Here is a 19,236-nt window from a genome sequence, read left to right on the forward strand (position 1 = left end):
TTGGCACAAGGGGCCTCGCTTTTGGCCTATCATGGCTTTCGACATGCCTTCTTCACTAAGCTTCATCATTTCTAGCTTTTGATTTAATGTGAGAGACTTGTGACTCTTCCTTTCACTTGAACACTTAGAGGCCATTGTAGGGTTTTTCATTGCCCTAATTTCAATATTGTTGTGTCTCAGAGAATAGGGAGGCCCGAGGAGAGGGAGAGAAACGGGGGAACAGCCGGTTGGTGGAGCAGTCAGTACACACACAACATTTATCGATTAAGTTCACTGTCTTATATGGGTGCAGTTTGTTGTGCCCCAAAGCAATTACAATAGTAACATCAAAGATCACTGATCACAGATCACCATAACAGATATAATAATAATGGAAAAGTTTGAAATATTGCAAGAATTGACAAAATGTGACACAGAGACACGAAGTGAGTACATGCTGTTGGAAAAATGGCACCAATAGACTTGCTCGACGCAGGATTGCCACAAACCTTCAATTTGTAAAAAACGCAGTATCTGTGAAGTGCAATAAAGCGAAGCACAATAAAGCAAGGTACGCCTGTACCATATTCTGGATTTTCAGAGCATTTAGTCTTTTTTAAATCTGGCATAATTTTTTTCAAGTGTTCTGATGGTATCCGTTTTCAAAGTGCATTAAAACTGGACCTGATCCTATGACCTTTTTCCCTAAAAGTGGCTAGCTATGATGCCTAGGAGGAAAATATCGTTGAATCATAGAATAATTTGTTTGGAATAGACATCTGTCGCTCATAAAAGAAACACAGTAAAGACACAGTAGTTTTCCCCTGGCTATTCCTTTCCAACTTCCAGTAGCTCATAATTCAGGGGTTCTTTGAACAGTTGGTTATATCTGGGCCATCATGTTTAATAGCTGCTGATCCTATATTCTTGGTTATTTTAACCTATTTATTTTGATGTGCATAGCAGCTTGTGGTCATAGGTCCCCCAGCAGAGCTCAACACCACGTGAGAAAGAGCATCCTTGTGAATTCCTGTGTATTCATATTATCTTTCTTGCTCTCAAATTTCATAGGATCATCCAAGGTCACTCACCTTCTCATGACACTTACAATGTGACAAACTTCTGCCCAGTCCACTCTCACCTACTCCACTCATCCTCTGTCACCCAAACTGAAGATCCCTAACCTACAAATGCTATTCCTATGAAGATCTGGGGTTGGGGGGAGAGGAAGAGAGAAGGACAGCAGTGAACACAATATTGATGCAACACCTTAAACTAATGTATAGGCAAAAAGATTTGTTTCTGCCTTGCTCTCTAATAATTCATAACTGTATTTGCATTTGTACTGAGCCTGGCCATGGAACTGGGGTTTATATAGAGCTACCCAGATGCAAATCTCTCTCTCTTCTGAGTTCTGATAGCTGATTCACAGCCTGCCTCATACATGTGTCCTTAGGATGCTCTTTCATTGGAACATCCCTTTGGATTTTTCAGTTTCAGTGTTTTTAGCTGCTTTATCATCATCTGTTCATTCTTTATGGTCAGTTTTAGATAAATTGAAATCAACTGTGAGATTGTGAAAATATTCTTTTTACAAGGCATTTAGGGAGAGGTCAACAGCACTGGTCCCATGACAGATCCCAAGGACTTCACTGGTTGTTTCCTTCCATTTCATTAATGACCAACATTATGACTTTTTTCCTTCTCTTTTAACAAGTTTTTATTAATTTACAAGGAAACCTCAGCTTTGGGTCACTCTTCTCTGAGTGCTAAAAGATGTGTAATAGGTTTGCAAGGCATGATGTTTTTTTCTTTATAAAAGTTATGTTTACTTGGCAATGAACTCCAGGAATATAGTCCATATTGTGGTTTCTACAGATTTGTCTGTTATAAGAATCAGACTTACTTAATATGAAGATTTGGTCATGGTGATTAGTTATTGCATATGTTACCAGTTTGTTGTCAGATCATTCCTTAAGTGTGAGATCATTCCTCTGACTTTCCACACTGAGCAGGGCCCCTGGGTGCAGCCTCCTCCACTGTGAGCAAAGGAGTTCAGAATTTGCAACCTCTTCAGCACTGAAATGATGTACCTTAACAGTTCTCCTCACAGTCTGGACATCCTAAATGCCCTTAATGATAAGCTACACTCAAGCCTAAGCTACTGTGAAAATGAGACACAGGCTTCTAAATCACTTCTGTATTTTTAACACAGTACCAGAGCTCCATTAGTCAGCTGTTAATGTGCAGGCCTCTAGTAATTCTGGCTTCACTCTTTCACCAAAATAAAGACCTTCTTGCCTTGGAGGGCAACAAGACAGCTACCTCTGCCTTCAGTCACTGCAGGTTCTGGCGTACACATTTGTTGCCTTTTTAAATTGTTTTGCTGGCTTTTACAGTTAGAAACAGATGACAGAAATACAGGACAACATGACCACAAACTTGCATCTGGTGTGAGGGAGCCAAGAGGCAGGAACTAGTCCTGCAACTCAGTGGAAAGACTTGAGAGTCACATCTGAGGTAAAGTTTAAACCCTAAAGTGCCAGGTCCTAAGGTGAGGACATAATGGCAGTAACAGCCTGAATAGCTGTTACACCAAGGAGTATCTGCTTTCTATATGTTACAGATGGGGGAAACAAGTCTCCTAAATGTCAGCCCCATTTTTCTCAGCTTTGATCCATGCTGAATCCAATGATTGCTCCACAAAATTTAGTATTTCCCCAGGAAAAAAGTCTGCACTCCTTACTCATTGTGCACACCTTGATGCCACCACCTCATCTTACAGCCCTACAGCACTGAGGTTATAGCAAATCAAGAAGAAGCAAACTATCAGAAACAGCCTTGTCTTTTCCGGCTTTCTGCCTGCCTCTTCCTGATATTTGATAGGAAGAGAACTACTGACAGCACGTTTGAGTACACAGGTAAAGAATGTGTCTTCATTTCTCATCTTTACCTTACAACATCAAGAAATCCACAGCCCCAGCAGAGTTAACAAATCATTCGCTTTACAAGGTTACCCTGGTCCAGCACTGGTGCTGCTGGAGAATGCTGTAGTCCATAAGCAGCTGAGCAAGTATTCTCAATAGATGCAGTCATACTCACACCCTCATACACAGTATAAACATGGCCACCTATAAACAAACCAACACAGAGAAAGAGCAGTGCCTCTACAGGCACTCACATAAACATAGCCCCCACTCGAATAGGCATGAACACAGATAGCCCCATCCTGTTCCTTCTCTCCGGCTGATCAGGCTTGAAAATTGCTAGTGGAACATACACACACCCAACTCACAGGCATACTTATGTTTGCAGGTCCCTAAAACCTGGCACAGAGTTCAAGCCAATCCAGTATCCAAGGCCAAACCCTGGGCCCTTTATTCAGTCTCCAGTTCCAGCTCTGGTACTTTCCAGATGCCAGTCCCCCTCTACTTACTGACTAGCACAACTTGAAGTTTGCTGGCAAAACATACACATACACAGTAATATTTTCTCATATCATGTTCAGTTAGCTTATCTGTAGGCCAGGATCTAGTCATCTGCCTGCATACCTTAACACATTACAAGTCTAACTCCTAGACCTACAGCAGGCATTTCTGTACAATTTTATTTGGAACTGGGGCACTAAGTCACCAGCCTCACCTGGGACCTCCAGCCTCACCCTCTGTCTGGCGCAAGGGCTCCATTTAAGCTTGGGCCCTAGCCCTCAGTCTTTGCCTAAATTTCATCACAGCTGTACCTGTCTCCAGTCCTGTTTCTGGCCCTACCTGCTGCATGGACCTCAGACCTATGCTGCAGGTAGCTTGTCTCCTGGATGGCCCCCTTGTACATACATTGTAGCTTGCCTTTAGCCCTGACTTAGGCCCTGTCTACTCATGTTGTAGCCCTCTCTCCAGTCCTGCCTCTGACCACATCTCCTTTTGCTCCTGACTGGACTACCTAGATAGAACCTGGACCTGTTTCATCACTTGCTTTGCCCGGGACTGTAAATGAACCTTGTTAAATTCACCTGGCTCTGCTCACCATAGGGGATTAAGCTCTCCTGATGTGGGCACTTCATGTTCTGGGGTCACAATTGGCTCCTTCCCTTTGGAAGCAACTAGCCCTTGTTGCTCCCTGACACCTAGGACTGGAGGAGATCCCACTCACATATACTGCACTTCCATTCGCATCACAGACTGGCCTCACCATGTATGAACTGGATTCATTTCAAATGCAACTAAACAAAAGTCACACTTGAAGATCACAATTTAACACTCTCCAGACACTAATAGGTATACAGTCCAAGGACTGGGGTAGAGCTAGTCCAAAGAAAAACACTGTAATATTTCTTGTATGAATATTGGAACTCAGCACTGTATCACTTGTTTGTATTCTTGCTGCAATATATGTAGTCAATGCATTTTCAAGTCTTTTCCAATCTAAATTTATTCCTCTGTCATTGCTGAAGTTGGAAGATTAATTGAAAGCCTTGTCTATGCCTCCTATCCCATGAGACAGTGAATTCTGGAGCAAACATACCTATTTCATGCTATTGCTAATTGTTAAAGCATCTCAGAAAATACAATGAAGAAGGGACATCAGAACGCATTTTTATCCAGGACCCAATGCATTTAGCAGCTCAGTTCCATGAGAAACTTCAGTCTTCCCAAGGGAATATGAAATGCTTGTTACTAGAAAACTGGGCATTTTTTCCAAGCTAGTGACTCTGATGCCTTTAAAGGTACAAGGAATAGACTGTTAGCTGGAAAGAAAGTACTGGGACTTCCCAGTCCTTCCTCCTGAAAGGACTCCAGAGGTTGTGTATAGTATCTTACAGTGTCATTTGTATCCTACTGCTCACTGTGCTGGAGCGTGTGGGCCTTGTGGGGTCATGGAAAGGAGGAGGCAGTATGCAGAAGCAGCCACTTCCTATTTGTCACTGTTCTAAGGATAACCTACTGCCTCTGGATTCTCCTGCAGCAAGTGAGGAGCTGAGACAATCCAGCTGCAGCAGAGGGACAAGAGGTGCAGGTGCTATGAACACTGGGAGGGCAGTCCAGCTTCTCTTACTCCACACAGTGTCCTATAGACCTGACCCACAGTTTCCCTGTGGTCCAGTCCTGATGGCATCTTCCAAAGTAATCCCAAAACAAAGCACCCCCAAACCCAAAGTTTGGCAGCTTTAGCTTGCCAAAAGCAGAATTCCTGCCAGGGTCCACAGATCAGGGGTCCAGAAAGTGCTGGAACAGGATCTGGGACAGCACTCTGTTACTAACAAAAGCACAACACAGGGCAAAGCTGTGGTTCTGTGGATGTGCATATGCTCTGGGTGAGATAAATTCAGTAGCATTCCTCCATTTCACCACATCAACATCATTCTGGCCCATTGCCTTCCCTTTTCAGGTGTCATCTTGAGGTACCAGGATTTTCCAGCTGATTTCTCTCATGTGACTCATTACCAAGTCATTCATCTTATGCCTGCCAGAATCATTCATTAAAAAAGAGCTGCAGGTGGATTCACATGGGAGTTAAAAAACTGGATTTTTGTGGTTCACAAACCCATGGGTTGCAGAGATCAGAGGTGTCAGTAATGCAAGTATTCTTATATGTCAGACTACTATAGTATAATAACTAGGACAAGCTCTGTGTGGCTAGTGTAAGGGTAACACACCAGCAAATGGCAACGTACTCTTACTCAACTGTAGACAGTGGAGAGCAAAGTAAAAATTGGTTTCCACTAGATGGCAGGCTGTCTCCAGCAAGGGAAAGCTCATTCTGCCCGTTGTGGAGCCTGGGATATGGAAAAAGAGGTAGACGCAAACACAACATCACCCTCTTATCTATTCATGTTGCCACCAGGATTCTCCACTGTCCTGAAGGATCAGATTATGTATAATATCTCTGCATCAAGAGGCCAGTAGGTTGTCTAAGCTCTCTGACCTTCTCTAGAGTGGTTAAGTGTTTCTGTGTGCGATATTAATTACCATCAGGAGCTGATGAGTTGTGAGAAAAGCTGTTAAAAATCACAACCGAGCCAAGAGCTAGGAAGGACTTAAACAGCTTCTCTGCTTTGGCTGAGAGTTCAAGCATGGACTTATTCCCTTCCAGAAACAAATTCAGAAACCTATAGATGTGGAGCCTGATGCAGCCCTGTAGGCTTAACCAAGTCTGCCCTTACCACTAAAAGTTAACATGCATGTGAGCATGATACACAATCATCAGTAGGGCTGCACTTTGTAGAAGACAATAGCTCTGATACACATAGCACAGTCTCACTTTGCTGGATCAAATACATACAGAAAATGTTGATGAAATAACTGTTGTTACAGAATTTTTTTCCCTGAACCAAATTTTGTCTTTCCATGTTATGGAAAGCAGTGGTACTATACCAGAGCAGGCATTTGCACGTATGAACATCTGACCATGGGCTTAGCTAATTGAACAGAAATTCTATAAATGCTGATGTTTGATTCAGTACTATGCTATACTGCCAGTGGTCCTGCAAAATACAGATCCTGTACTCATGACTTTGTTTCTTATCTGTTTAAGTCATGGAACTTAGCATTCATAGTGTCTCTGCCTTTAAATGGTGGAGAACTCAAATGGTGGAGAGTGACACACTGAAATGCACAAAGAGGCTTAGGCCAACTTTGGAAATGTGCTCATCATGAACAGACCCTGCAGAGGCCTCACTGGAGACAGGAACATGTGTGGAATGAGTATGTGGAATGTACAAACCATAAAATGCTACAACACCTAAAAGGATACTCTAACATACAGGGAGGCCACATATGCCATGAGATGCTCACTCTTTAAAGGCCAGATCAGCAGTGAGAGTCAAAAAAAGTTCAGAGGATCCTCAAGGATTTTCACTGACAGGATGAGAACTCAGTGCCAAGAACAGCTGGTGAATGCATTTTATACATTCATATACTGCTATCCTAATGCAACAGAGAATGAAGCAATTTCCCAATTTCCCCATGAGAATTATTGTAAAAGAGGGTGGCTGTTTCCATGGACTTCTGAAATACTCACTATGTAAATGCACAGAGACAATCTATACAACATGAGGCATGAAGAAGGGGGAGCCGGTCTGTCAGCTGGAAGAGACACTGACTTTTCCTATTGGATCGCTGACCTCAAGGTGCTTCATCTAGAAGACCAAATGTCCTACCTTTACCCCATACTTCTTCCTTCAGCCCAATTGATTTGACTGAGCTTCATTCACTTGAGGAAAGTGTTGGTGATGATGACAACGAAAATGTTCAGAACTTCACACAAAGACATCAACATTGGATGTCAATCCCATGGATGAAGCAGCTGAAATGGTCAGAGTAGTGATCATTGCAAAAAGCAATTGCCCAGAAAACCAGTGTCTCCTTTAATATAGAGTGCCCTTGTGTTTTTACATGGTGAGTATTTCATAACTGTCTGCATGCAGCCCCTTTTTAATTCTTATGAGCCTCCTCCATTAATTTTAATCTCCATTGAACTGATTTACTCTCCATTGTGCTGAGTTGCTTCCTCTGCGCAGCTGAGACAGATGCCAATAATCACAGCTAGAAAAGCAACAAACAGCTGGATGTCCCTGTACTTGCTTCTCCCTACTATTTTTTTTCCAACTTTACCATCAAGAATTTAACCATTAAACCTGCCATTTGGTTGAGGCATATGATGTCTCTGCAGGTAGCAGGCACATACCCCCACCAAGACCAGGATGTCAACAGGTGGATTACACCTTCTGACACTGGCAAGTGTCATCTTTAGGGGGTGTCACCAGGTACTGGACACTGGAAATTTATCTCTTTTGGCTCTCAGAGCTTCTGTGGCCTGCTGATCAGATAGCTCAGAGCTGTGAGTACCTGGCAGCTCATAACACGCTTTCAGGGCTTTTTGTTATCATTCACCTTTATAGTATTTAAGTGCTTCATGGTTGTTATTTTTCTAGAAAACTGCCCACCACTGTATGGATGCAGGACTGGAGACACTATGGCTTTAACTGTCGACTGCACTGGGACAGATCTACTTGGAGCATGCACCGGTCCATCAGTTTTTGAAGAGCTTCCCAGCCTCTCCACAGCAAGGCTGAATGAGGTGGACCCCAGCCATGGCATTGTGAAGCCCAGAGCTGACTGCTGTGAAGCAGCTGGAGTTCCCACTAAGCGTGTTGTAGAAAAAAAGACCTTTAAACTCCAGCTGTTTCACATTTTCTGTATGCTTGTAAAAATAAAGTGGTTCTTTACTGCTGTCAACCCGATCAGCAATGCTTTTTAAGCAGAGCTGAAACTGACCATGGTTATATGGCACAGACAGGACAGTAGCTGTGAGTTTTGAGAACAGTGGTTCTGGTGTCTGCATCAGTTTCCCAGCCCACCAGAGGCTACCACCAGGCCAGAACGCACAAAACAAAACACATAAAGCGATTTTTGGGAAATGTTTTTCTAAATGCTTTGAACTCTGCAGGAGAGGCAGAGAGAGGATCCACTTCTCCTGGGGAGCTTTTCACTGGCTTGACCTCACAACTTACTTTGCTGGCCCTGCTTTGCCAGCTGTGCTTGCAACACATGAGGCAAGTTCTTCCACACTTCAGCCTCCTTCCTTATTTGTTTGTATGCCCCACAGGCCCTCCCAGGCTACCGTACTCTGTCCACTGTCTTCTTACTCACATGAGGGGTTCAACTGAGCCAAAGAATTGCAACCCTTTCAAACTTATCCCATGCACACATTTGTAAAGGCATGTCTTTCCTTAGCATGCAAAACTTCTGTGCAGACAGCCTGTGTTCTAAGCAATCACAGAATCACAGAATCACAGAATGGCTGAGATTGGAAGGGACCTCTGGAGATCAGCTAGTCCAACTCCCCTGCTCAAGCACAGTCACCTAGAGCACTTTGCACAGGATCGCGTCCAGACGGGTTTTGAATATCTCCAGAGAAGGAGACTCCACAGCCTCTCTGGGCAACCTGGTCCAGTGCTCTCTCATCCTCACAGTGAAAAAGTTTTTCCTCAAGTTCAGATGGAACTTCCTGTGTTTCAGTTTGCGTCTGTTGCCTCGCGTCCTGTCGCTGGGCACCACTGAAAAGAGTCTGGCTCCATCCTTTTGACACCCTCCCTTCAGATATTTGTACACATTGATAAGATCTCCTCTCAGCCTTCTCTTCTCCAGGCTAAACAGGCCCAACTCTCTCAGCCTTTCCTCATAAGAGAGATGCTCCAGTCCCCTAATCGTCTTTGTAGCCCTTCGCTGGACTTGCTCCAGTAGTGCCACATCCCTCTTGTACTGGGGAGCCCAGAACTGGACACAGTACTCCAGATGTGGCCTCACCAGGGCTGAGTAGAAGGGGAGGATCACCTCCCTCAACCTGCTGGCAGCACTCTTCCTGATGCACCCCAGGATACCATTGGCCTTCTTGGCCACAAGGGCACGTTGCTGCCTCATGCTTAACTTGGTGTCCACCAGCACTCCCAGGTCCTTCTTGGCAGAGCTGCTTTCCAGCAGGTCAACCCCCAACCTGTCCTGGTGCCTGGGGTTATTCCTCCCTGGGTGCAGGACCCTGCACTTGCCTTTGTTGAACTTCATGAGGTTCCTCTCCGCCCACCTCTCCAGCCTGTCCAAGTCTCTCTGAGYGGCAGCACAGCCTTCTGGGRTATCAGCCACTCCTCCCAGTTTTGTATTGTCAGCAAACTTGCTGAGGGTGCACTCTGTCCTTTCATCTAGGTCACTGATGAATAAATTGAACAAGACCGGACCCAGTACTGACCACTGGGGGATACCGCTAGCTACAGGCCTCCAACTAGACTCTGTGCCACTGATCACAGCCCTCTGAGCTCTGCCATTCAGCCAGTTCTCAATCCACCTCACTGTCCATTCATCTAGCCCACACTTCCTGAGCTTGTCTGTGAGGCTGTTATGGGAGACAGTGTCAAAAGCCTTGCTGAAGGCAAGGTAGACAACATCCACTGTTCTCCCCTCATCTACCCAGCCAGTCATTCCCTCATAGAAGGCTATCAGATTGGTTAGGCATGCTTTCCCCTTGGGGAAGCCATGCTGACTACTCCTGATCACCTTCTTTTCCTCCACATGCTTGGAGATGGCCTCCAGGATGAGCTGCTCCATCACCTTTCCTGGGATGGTGGTGAGGCTGAGTGGCCTGTAGTTTCCCGGATCCTCCTTCTTGCCCTTTTTGAAGATTGGGGTGACACTGGCTTTCTTCCAGTGTTCAGGCACCTCTCCTGTTCTCCTTGACCTTTCCAAGATGATGGAGAGTGGCCTAGCAATAACATCCGCCAGCTCCCGCAGCACTCGTGGGTGCATCCCATCGGGGCCCATGGATTTGTGGGTGTCAAGTTTGCCTAAATGAKCTCTAACCTGATCCTCCTCGCCCAAGGGGAAGTCTTCCTTCCTCCAGACTTTCTCTCTTGCCTCCAGGGTCTGGGATTCCTGAGGACTGGCCTGAGTAGTAAAGACTGAAGCAAGGAAGGCATTCAGTAACTCTGCCATCTCTGCCATCTCTGCATCCTTTGTCACCAGGGCACCCACCCCATTCAGCAATGGGCCCACATTTTCCCTAGTCTTCCTATGTATTTGAAGAAGCCCTTCTTGTTGTCCTTGGCATCCCTTGATAGATTTAATTCCAAATGGGCCTTGGCCTTCCTCGTCGCATCCCTGCATACTCGGACGACGTCCCTAGATTCCTTCCAAGTGGCCTGTCCCCCTTTCCACTTTCTGTATACTTCCTTCTTCTGGTTGAGTTTTGCCAGGAGCTCCTTGCATGTTGAAGTCTTCTGTAGTGTTCCAAGGGCAAGGTACGGACAGTGAATGTCAATCCAGAAGAATTCTTGAAAGTAACTGTGATACTGATTTATCCACTTTCAAATTTTCAAAGAGAAACCTACTTTATCCTTGGAATTACTAATCCAGTGATGATAGGCTGGAAGTCAACTTTCACACAGATCTATCTGCAGGTTCAGTGGCAGCAAAAGTGGACTTTTTGACTAGGAGATATTTATGTCAAGTCCCCATCCTGTCAGATTCCTGCAGACCTTCACAGTGAGCAGGAATGAGTTGTTAAGGATGGTGGGCTCCATCTGCCCCAGAGCACCTGATCCTGCACCCCAGCATATGTCCAAATCCTTAGAGATACTTAAGGATGACAGCATCAGGCCCTTAGGCAGGCTGGAGAACCTCTGTTCAGACACAGAGCTCATTGAAAATGAAATTAGCACCATACATGCCAGCCAGTGTCATTAAAAATGGGGGCAGCTGAATAGCTCTGACTCTGCAGATCTCTGGCAGGAGACTCCAGCTTGTCGCAAGGTGCCAGTACAGTGCACTTGGTCCAGCACATCAAAAGGCCACCACTGAATAACTTATCTCAGCACAGCATTGATTGGTAGCAATGTTCTTGCTAATACATACAGCACGATGAAGCAACTAAATCCTGGAGGCCATCTCACTGACAATTCCTGCTCCAAGCCAGGGATTAGCCAGGTCATTCCTAGGAAATGAATGGCTGTGAAGCCTAGATGCACTGGAATCCGAGCTGCATTTGCATGGCAGGAGCTGGCATGTAGCCCTGGAAAATGAAGCATGGGGCACTGCAGCCCGGAGGCATTCAAAGGGGTCCCAAAGGGCAGGACATCTCTTTAGACCACCTATTTCTGCACAGATTGTGCCAGAGGATGAAGAACTTGGCTTGATTTCAGGAAGAAAGCTGTTACAAGGAAAAAGTGCAAGACAGAGGACACAATAACTGGCCTTGTTGAAGTGTATGGGGAAAGTAGACATGGGGTTTAGTTCCTTTTGTGGAGCATAGAGGTGGATGGGTTTTTATACTGAGTCATCCAAACAAAAACTTCAGACTCTGGGGTATTTGACTGTACTTTCTTCTCTTAGGTCTTATTTTGAGGACAGGTGAATTTCCACTGACATCAGTGAAGATGGAAGGGGGCCATATTCCCATGCCATATCATACAATAGAAGACTGACCCTCTACATGTCAAAATGCCTGCAAAAGAGAAAGCAAAGGGTGTGAGAGGGTAAGTTCTGATCAGTTTAGGATGAACATCTGGAAGAAATTAAAGAGCATGCAACTCTCAGAATGGAAAACTTGCAACAAAAGCTGTTGATCCCAGCAATGGGATAAGGCACAGAGAAAAGAACACAGCAGCAAGTTGAAATTCATCAGATTGTGTTTGGCTTACAAGGCATTTAGGAATTAGCTTGCTGGATTATTTTAGATTTCACATTCTTCTAGCTTGTGAGAGATAATGTCCAGAATGTCATTTAAAGCTGAATGAATATGAAAATATGTCACTTGCTGGAAACACATAGAGACAAGTGTTACAGAAATTTGAGCTACTAATACACAAACCTGTAAAGCCTGCACACCACAGTGAGAACTCAAATGAGAAAGAGTTAGGATTGATCCTTAGAAACACTACATGCTTTCCAGTGAGTGAACACACATGTTTCTGGTTTGCTTGTTTTATGGCCTGGAAAAGAGACATTATCTTGCAATTTGTACTGTGAGCATTGCAAAGTGCTGCACTGTAGGTTATATACAGTCTTTACAGAGGAATCACATGCAGTGTGAAAAGCACAACTGGAGTCTAGCTATCATTGTATTTCACACAACAAAGGGATAATTTAGTCAGAGAGAAGACTCACATATATTTATACATTTTATTAGTCAGATGTTACCAAATACAGTATGATAACCTTTATACAATTTCAAACATACAGCTATTTCTTGAGCAAAAGCAAATCAGGAAGCTGTCTTATCAGCGGTAACACAGAACTATGGCTTCTTAATCACATTTTTGCCCTTCAGATTATCAGACTACTAGTCACACTAGCTAGATATAAACCCAAAAACTGTTAAAGAAAAAAATGTGGAATTTCCTCCCATGTAATGGTTTGGGGGCAGAATATTCATTTGCACTCACAGGTACTTTCCCTACTATCTGCTCTCTTCACTCTTATACATCTGGAACTCATTCTGGGACATGACAGACATCAGTCTGAATGCCTGACAAGGGATAGATGGTGCAATGTGAATTGAGCAGCTAAGATTGACAATAGCTGGTTGGGTCCCTTGGAGAGGGCACTTATTTCCACCTGCTCCTTATTTAAGAAAGAACTTTGAGAAGGAATGTTTCATGCTTTTAGCAGTCTGCCACCACATCAAAACTCTGCCACTCTTCCCCTTTTTCTTGATCTATGTGCTTTCTAGTGGAAAACACCTGGCTTTTATAAAAAAACAGGCTTTATTAATTTGCAGAGCTAAGCTGCCCATCATCATGATCCTTGTCTATGACTTGTGTAGAAATGGATCTAGTATACTGCAGAGCAGCTTGATGTAGGATCACAAACATTCTATTCCCCTTTTCAAAAAAAAATGCACTGTTCAGAAGAAAATTATTCATTCCTGTCCTCCCTGTGAGCTTATTAACAAAAAACTCTTGGTGTAGTTAAGATTGCCTTGCTAGACACACATCATCCTACTAAATTCACATGCCTGTCTATCACTAAGACCTACAACCACTTGAATTCTGATCCTGTGTCTGAGCTGACTGATAAATCTTCTGGAGATCTTCAGGATGGAAAGGTGTATTAAATAAAGAATCATGTTGCTTAACTGCACTCCTCAGTCCAAAGAACATCCCTTTCCTATAAGTCAGCTCCATACAATAAACAAAAGTTCATGAGTTCCCTGGGCAATGCAAAAGATGAGAGATACAGAGTTACCAAATACATTTTTTGAGGAGAAGAGAGGTGAGTCTGCTACTGGAAGAGTCTGTCAGGTCCTCTCCTTTCCTGCATGGCTGGTATCAACCACACATAAAAGCTATAAAGAGCATGTGAGAACTGTGAGCATATAGTACAGAGTTTGGAAGGGGCACAGTCAAACAGGAGTTATACAGTGAAGGCAATCATAAAAATTGAGCAGGTTCCTCCTCATCCAAGCAGCTACAGTCTGACTCGCAAGCGCTGCCATACATGCGGGTAGAGCTAACATTACACAGACAACCATCTCACTTAGGCACTCTTGACTTTGCAACCTTGATGAAGGGGTTTTGATATATTTTTGGAAGAAGTTACATTAGCATTTATGCAACTCTGAGCACAGAAGTGTGATAGCAGTAACAGATTCCCAAAAGCTCTGGTGAAAGGGAGCTCTGGAAGTCTCCATTCCAACCTCCTGCTCAGAGCAAGGCTGTCCCCAGCGTTCGACCAGAGAAGCCCTGGCTTTGCCTAGTCAAATCTTGGAAACCTGAATTCACAGAATCCCGGGAGTCCTTGTGGGAACAGCCTTCTGGAGGTGTCCAGCCCAGCCTCCCACTCAGAGGGGTCAAGAGACCACAGCACTAGATAAAAGTAGCCCTGACTTCATCTAGCCAGGGCTTGTAGACCTCAAAGGACAGAGACACCCCCCCCACACACACACACACACTTCCCTGGTGACCTGTTCCAGGGCTGCATCACCATACGGGGCAAAATGTTTCCCCAGTGTCCCACCCAGACCTCCCAAGCTGCATTTTACACCCATTGTTCCTTGTTGTACCATCTGGGACTGCTGAGAGAAGGCTGATTTGGCTGTCTTTGCAACTGCCCTTCAGGTAACTGTGAGCTTTTGTTAGCTCCCTGTTGGCCTCCTCTTCACCAGACTAATCAAGACCAGCTCCCCCTGCCTTCTCTTGTGTGTGTGGCCCAGACTGCTGTCCATCCTGGTAGCCCTGTGCTGGTCCCTCTGCACCTTGCTCTTATCTGGGGTGCCCAGATTGAACATACTATTACAGATGAAGCCTCACCAGCAAGGAACAGAGAGGGTAATAACTTCCCTTGACTGGCTGGCTGTGCTCCTCCTGTAGCCAAGTATGCAGATTGCGTTATGGTTACCACTGTAACCTCAGGTCCTCCCAGCGGGGCTGCTGCTCRGACAAGTGGATCTCACAGGCTGTGGTCCAACCTGTATCACTGTTAGGTGCTGCCCCATCCCATAACAGACATTGGCATTTTTCTTATTGTGTTGCATAAGCTGTTTCTTGGCCCAGTCTTCAGGTTTACAGAGACCCTTCTGGACTGAAGCTCCTGGAAAATTTAGGGACCCCATCTTTGTCTTATAAATCTTTCTGTCTTTCCAACAAACTCTACACACCACGTAGAGAAAAAGTGCATGTGCATAGGGACTCAGGTGAGAGCCATGCCGCAGAATTGCACCACAGTCTGGTCTGTAGCCACCTGGAGCAACACTGGCAGACCATGGCACAGTAATAGTTCACAGCTGGAGTGGACTCTCACAGTTGTCAAGCAATTGCAAAGTCAGTCTTTAAAACACAAATGAGTAACTTGTTAACCCTTTATAATGTATTCATAAAAAAATCTATTGTATAAAATGCAATTTCTTTTAAGCACATCCCAAAGGGGTAAATTACACATGAACATTTGACAAATATCTCCAAGCTTTCCCCTCCTCTGGAAACCTTGTAAACAGAAAGGTGGATCTGTAGTCAGGCTTATTTTGAGAAAGAAAGCCTAAAGACCGCAGCTCATTACTCATATCATTAGGTCAATTGTTACAGTAAAAAACACAAGTTGCCATTCTGAGCTAGCTGTTTCAAATGCTGAATGTCTCATAAAAAGGGTGAGGAGTATTTTGTGACCCCTCCTTTACAAGCACCTTTCTCTGGTCTTGCACATCAACAAAGGGTTCTCTGTACTGTGGCTTCTTTCTCTTGATCTGAATGACAGCCCAGCAGCCACATGCAGACGAAGGAGCTACTGGGGAAAGAATCACTCCCATAGGAATAAGCAAAGATATCGTCATCACATCCACAAGTTTTTTTTAATTCAGTGATCTCTCATTCTGAGGCAAGGAAGAAGGATTAAAAAAAATACAGAATGTTTTACAAAACCACCTGAAATAAGAAGGAAAATAAAGGGATTTGGAGTCCAAGGAATAGTTAGACACTTCCTACAGTCCAGTCTGACCTCCATATGCCATGTAAGGGGATGGTTTCACACAGCACATTCACAATGAGCAATTAAAATATGGATATGACATAAAGCCTCCTGCTTCTTTGTCTGGTGCATTTACAGTACTAGGATGAACTTCTGCTCAGTGTGCATGTATAATTACCATTGGAAGTAATAGAGGAACATGAAAGCATCAAAGGAAAAAGGCTACACAGCTCATCAGCCTTCAAGAGACACAGCATGGGGGAGATGCAATAGTAGCATATAAAATCCAGAGTGACTTGGAAAAAGCAAACAAGGAACATTTGTTCACGGTCTCTTCCAATGCAAAATCCCTGAAGCATCAAATGAAAGCAGCAGGTGGCAGGCTCCAGATAAACAAAGAAGACTTTTCTTTCACAGGATATTCTTTTACAAAATAGTTACAAAATAGACTATGGAACTCCTTTTTGCAGGATTGCTATTGATGATGAAAATCTCCATAATTTTAAAAAAACTATGCAAATTCATGGAATCAGAAAAAAAAATCCTTCAATGGCTAAAAGATCAGGCTGTGAGAATATAAGAGAAGTAGTGAAAACATTTGCTTTGCTCTGCCAGTCTTTCTTGGGTAATTTCTGTTGGCCACAGCTGTAGGCAAGAAACTGAGCCATTTTTAGGTTCTTATAAAAACTGAAGTACTGAAAGCACTTGGAAATTTGCAATATACAGCTCTCTTCTAACACTTCAACACCTTGTGAAAGCAGGTTTATACTCCTACAGAATCAGTACATTCCTAATTTTATTCTATAGAGAATTTACATGTTCAAGATATACACAATAATTTGCAGTCTAAGAAAAAATCCCAGTGATATTTTACATGGGTATACACACACACACACACACACACACACACACACATATACACTTTTAAAATATCTTTGAGACAGCATGTAGGGTACTAACTAAATACCTGAAAAAGTGTCTTGAAAATCTGTGTGTGGATTTAAGTCAATCTGGAAGTCATAATGCATGTTCATTTTACACTGTAACTGCACCTTGAGGAATTACATGAAGATGTATATGCAAAAGATGTTGGCATAATGAAGTATTCATTGTATAACTGAAACAATACTTAGGAATGAACATAGGATAGGAGTCATCTGCTTTGATTCAAATACCAGTATCATATAGAGAGGTACCATTTATTACCAAATTAAAAAAAATAAATATTAAATAATAAAAAATATTATTTTTTACATGATAACTGTGGGGAAACCTTTCTTTTCTGTGTAACCAGCACACATTACATATTGAAAAAAAATTTCATCACATGTCAGAGATGTTGACTCCAGAGGTAAAATTCAGAATAAACAAAGTGTGTAACTGTGAAACATCCTTACATATCCACTCTGTGAAAAAGTATTTAATATGATTATTTCTTCATCACACGTAAAATGCAAATATGAGCAACAAAAGGCCGCAAACTCAACTTCTTAGTGAACACCAGGCACTCATCTGCCTGATATTACAAAGGCTGCTAAATGCTAGGCTTTGCCATGTTTCTTGCTTCCCAGGAAGTCTCATTTTGCTCTAATGGGCTAATGATATCTGCACAGTGCCAGAAAGCATCAGGCAGCGCTGGAGGAGCAGATGGGCCTGATGATGATGGAACATGGGATAGTTTTGTATTACTATGTCTTTTCCGGACAAGTTTTGTTCTGATGCATTTAGAGCTAGCTTAAGAGGGCTTTATTCTCTGCAAGAAGATAGAAATACGTGTGTGTGGTTGTGTAGGGTGACTGAACAGATTTCTGCAAGTCTCACATTAAAAAAAAAGGCATATCTCTAGAAAAGTTCAGTAAAGTAGAACAAAATCCAGTGAAAAGCATGTGTGAACACATCTGAGAGAGGTATGAAAGAAAAGAGATATTGCAGAAGTCTGAGGGGAAGAACGTGTGTGACTGTGTGATGTGTTGGGAAGTACAAAATGTGAAGCTTGTCTGTGTTAGGTGAAAGTATATGGTATATATGTGCGGAGAAGAGAAAGTTCAGAAACAAAGGTGCATCATACAGGTGAAGAGGAGGAGTGGATTGGTGTGTAGGAGGTAAGGAATGATAGGGCTATGAATGTGTAAAAGCAGGAGCGAGAATGCTGTGTTTGAAGAAAATAATGTGCCCATGGCAGGCATGCAGATAGCTCTAAGTGGAGAAAGAGGAAGGTCTAAGAGATGATCACATAGCTGTGTGTGTGTGTGTGTGTGTGTGCATGCATGGTGGGGGAGGGTGGAGATGGCTTGAATGATGATGCATGCCTTGGTGGGCAGTTTCAGAGGGTGGGAGGAAGACTATGAAGAACTTTACTCGCTAGTGGAAGCATGCAGACTAATGTGTTTGTGTGGGCAGAGGGTTTCCAGGGAAGCCGTGTGCATGCTGTTACATGGAGCTCTGTGTGTAAGTAGAGAATGTAGTTGCATGCATGTAGTTGAACGTGTGCAGCTAGAAAATGTTTATACATAAAGGAAAGAGCATGGTGAGGTATGGAGGTGTTTGTGACAGCAAACAGATTTATGCACGCATGCAGAGAGGTGCACACAGTTCTCTGTGTGTGTGTGTCTAGGTGTCTAAGTAGTACAGAGCTGTGTCAGACTATATTTACAGGAAGGCTGCACCTATCCCTGTGTTTTGGAACAAATTGCACAGATCTATATACTAATTAGTGTGTCTAGGGGAAGAGTACAGAGTTCTCTGTGTGTGCACTGGGGTGCACAGCTCTCTGAGTGTGTGTGTGTGAGTGTTTAAGGGGTGCATCGGTCTCCAAGTGTGTGTGCACACATATAAGGTGTGCTTGGGTCTCTGTGTGTGTATAATGGTTGCATGGGTCTCCAAGTGTTTGTGTGTGTGTGTAAGGGGTGCACAGCTCTCTCAGTGTGTGTGTGTGTGTGTGTGTGTGTGTGTGTAAGAGGTGCATGGGTCTCTGAATATGTGCATGTGTGTGTGTAAGGGGTGTTTGGGTCTCTGAGTGTGTGTGTGTGTCTGTAAGGGGTGCACGCGTCTCTGTGTGTGTATATGGGGTGCACAGGTCTCTGAGTGCACGTGTGTAACAGCTGCACAGGTGTCTGAGTGTGTGTAAGGGATGCAGGGATCCATGAGTGTGTGCGTGCGTAAGGGTTGCGCGGGTCCCTGAGTGTGGAGAAGGAGGGCGGGCATGGTGCCTGGCAGGGTGTGGCCTGGGGGGCTGCGTCCCCCCCCCCGACGGCGCTGTCAAAAAGCAGCCGCGCAGCCAGTGGGCCCGCGTTGCCGGCGGAGGCCGAGCGGC

The 19,236-nt window shown here is 44.1% G+C and overlaps 1 protein-coding gene across 1 annotated transcript in view; it reads left to right on the forward strand.

Moving 5' to 3' along the window:
- The window catches only part of SHB (SH2 domain containing adaptor protein B), an 84,652-nt gene extending 76,447 nt beyond the window's left edge, over positions 1-8,205 (forward strand). Inside the window, exon 5 of the mRNA XM_026073226.1 lies at positions 7,910-8,205. Coding sequence (XP_025929011.1) covers positions 7,910-8,018 — 109 coding nt within the window. The 3' untranslated portion in view covers positions 8,019-8,205. The remainder of the gene's footprint in view (positions 1-7,909) is intronic.
- Positions 8,206-19,236: the final 11,031 nt, after the last annotated feature.

This window comes from Apteryx rowi, unplaced genomic scaffold, assembly GCF_003343035.1.
Source record: "Apteryx rowi isolate R43461 unplaced genomic scaffold, aptRow1 scaffold_364, whole genome shotgun sequence".
NCBI lineage: Eukaryota > Metazoa > Chordata > Aves > Apterygiformes > Apterygidae > Apteryx > Apteryx rowi.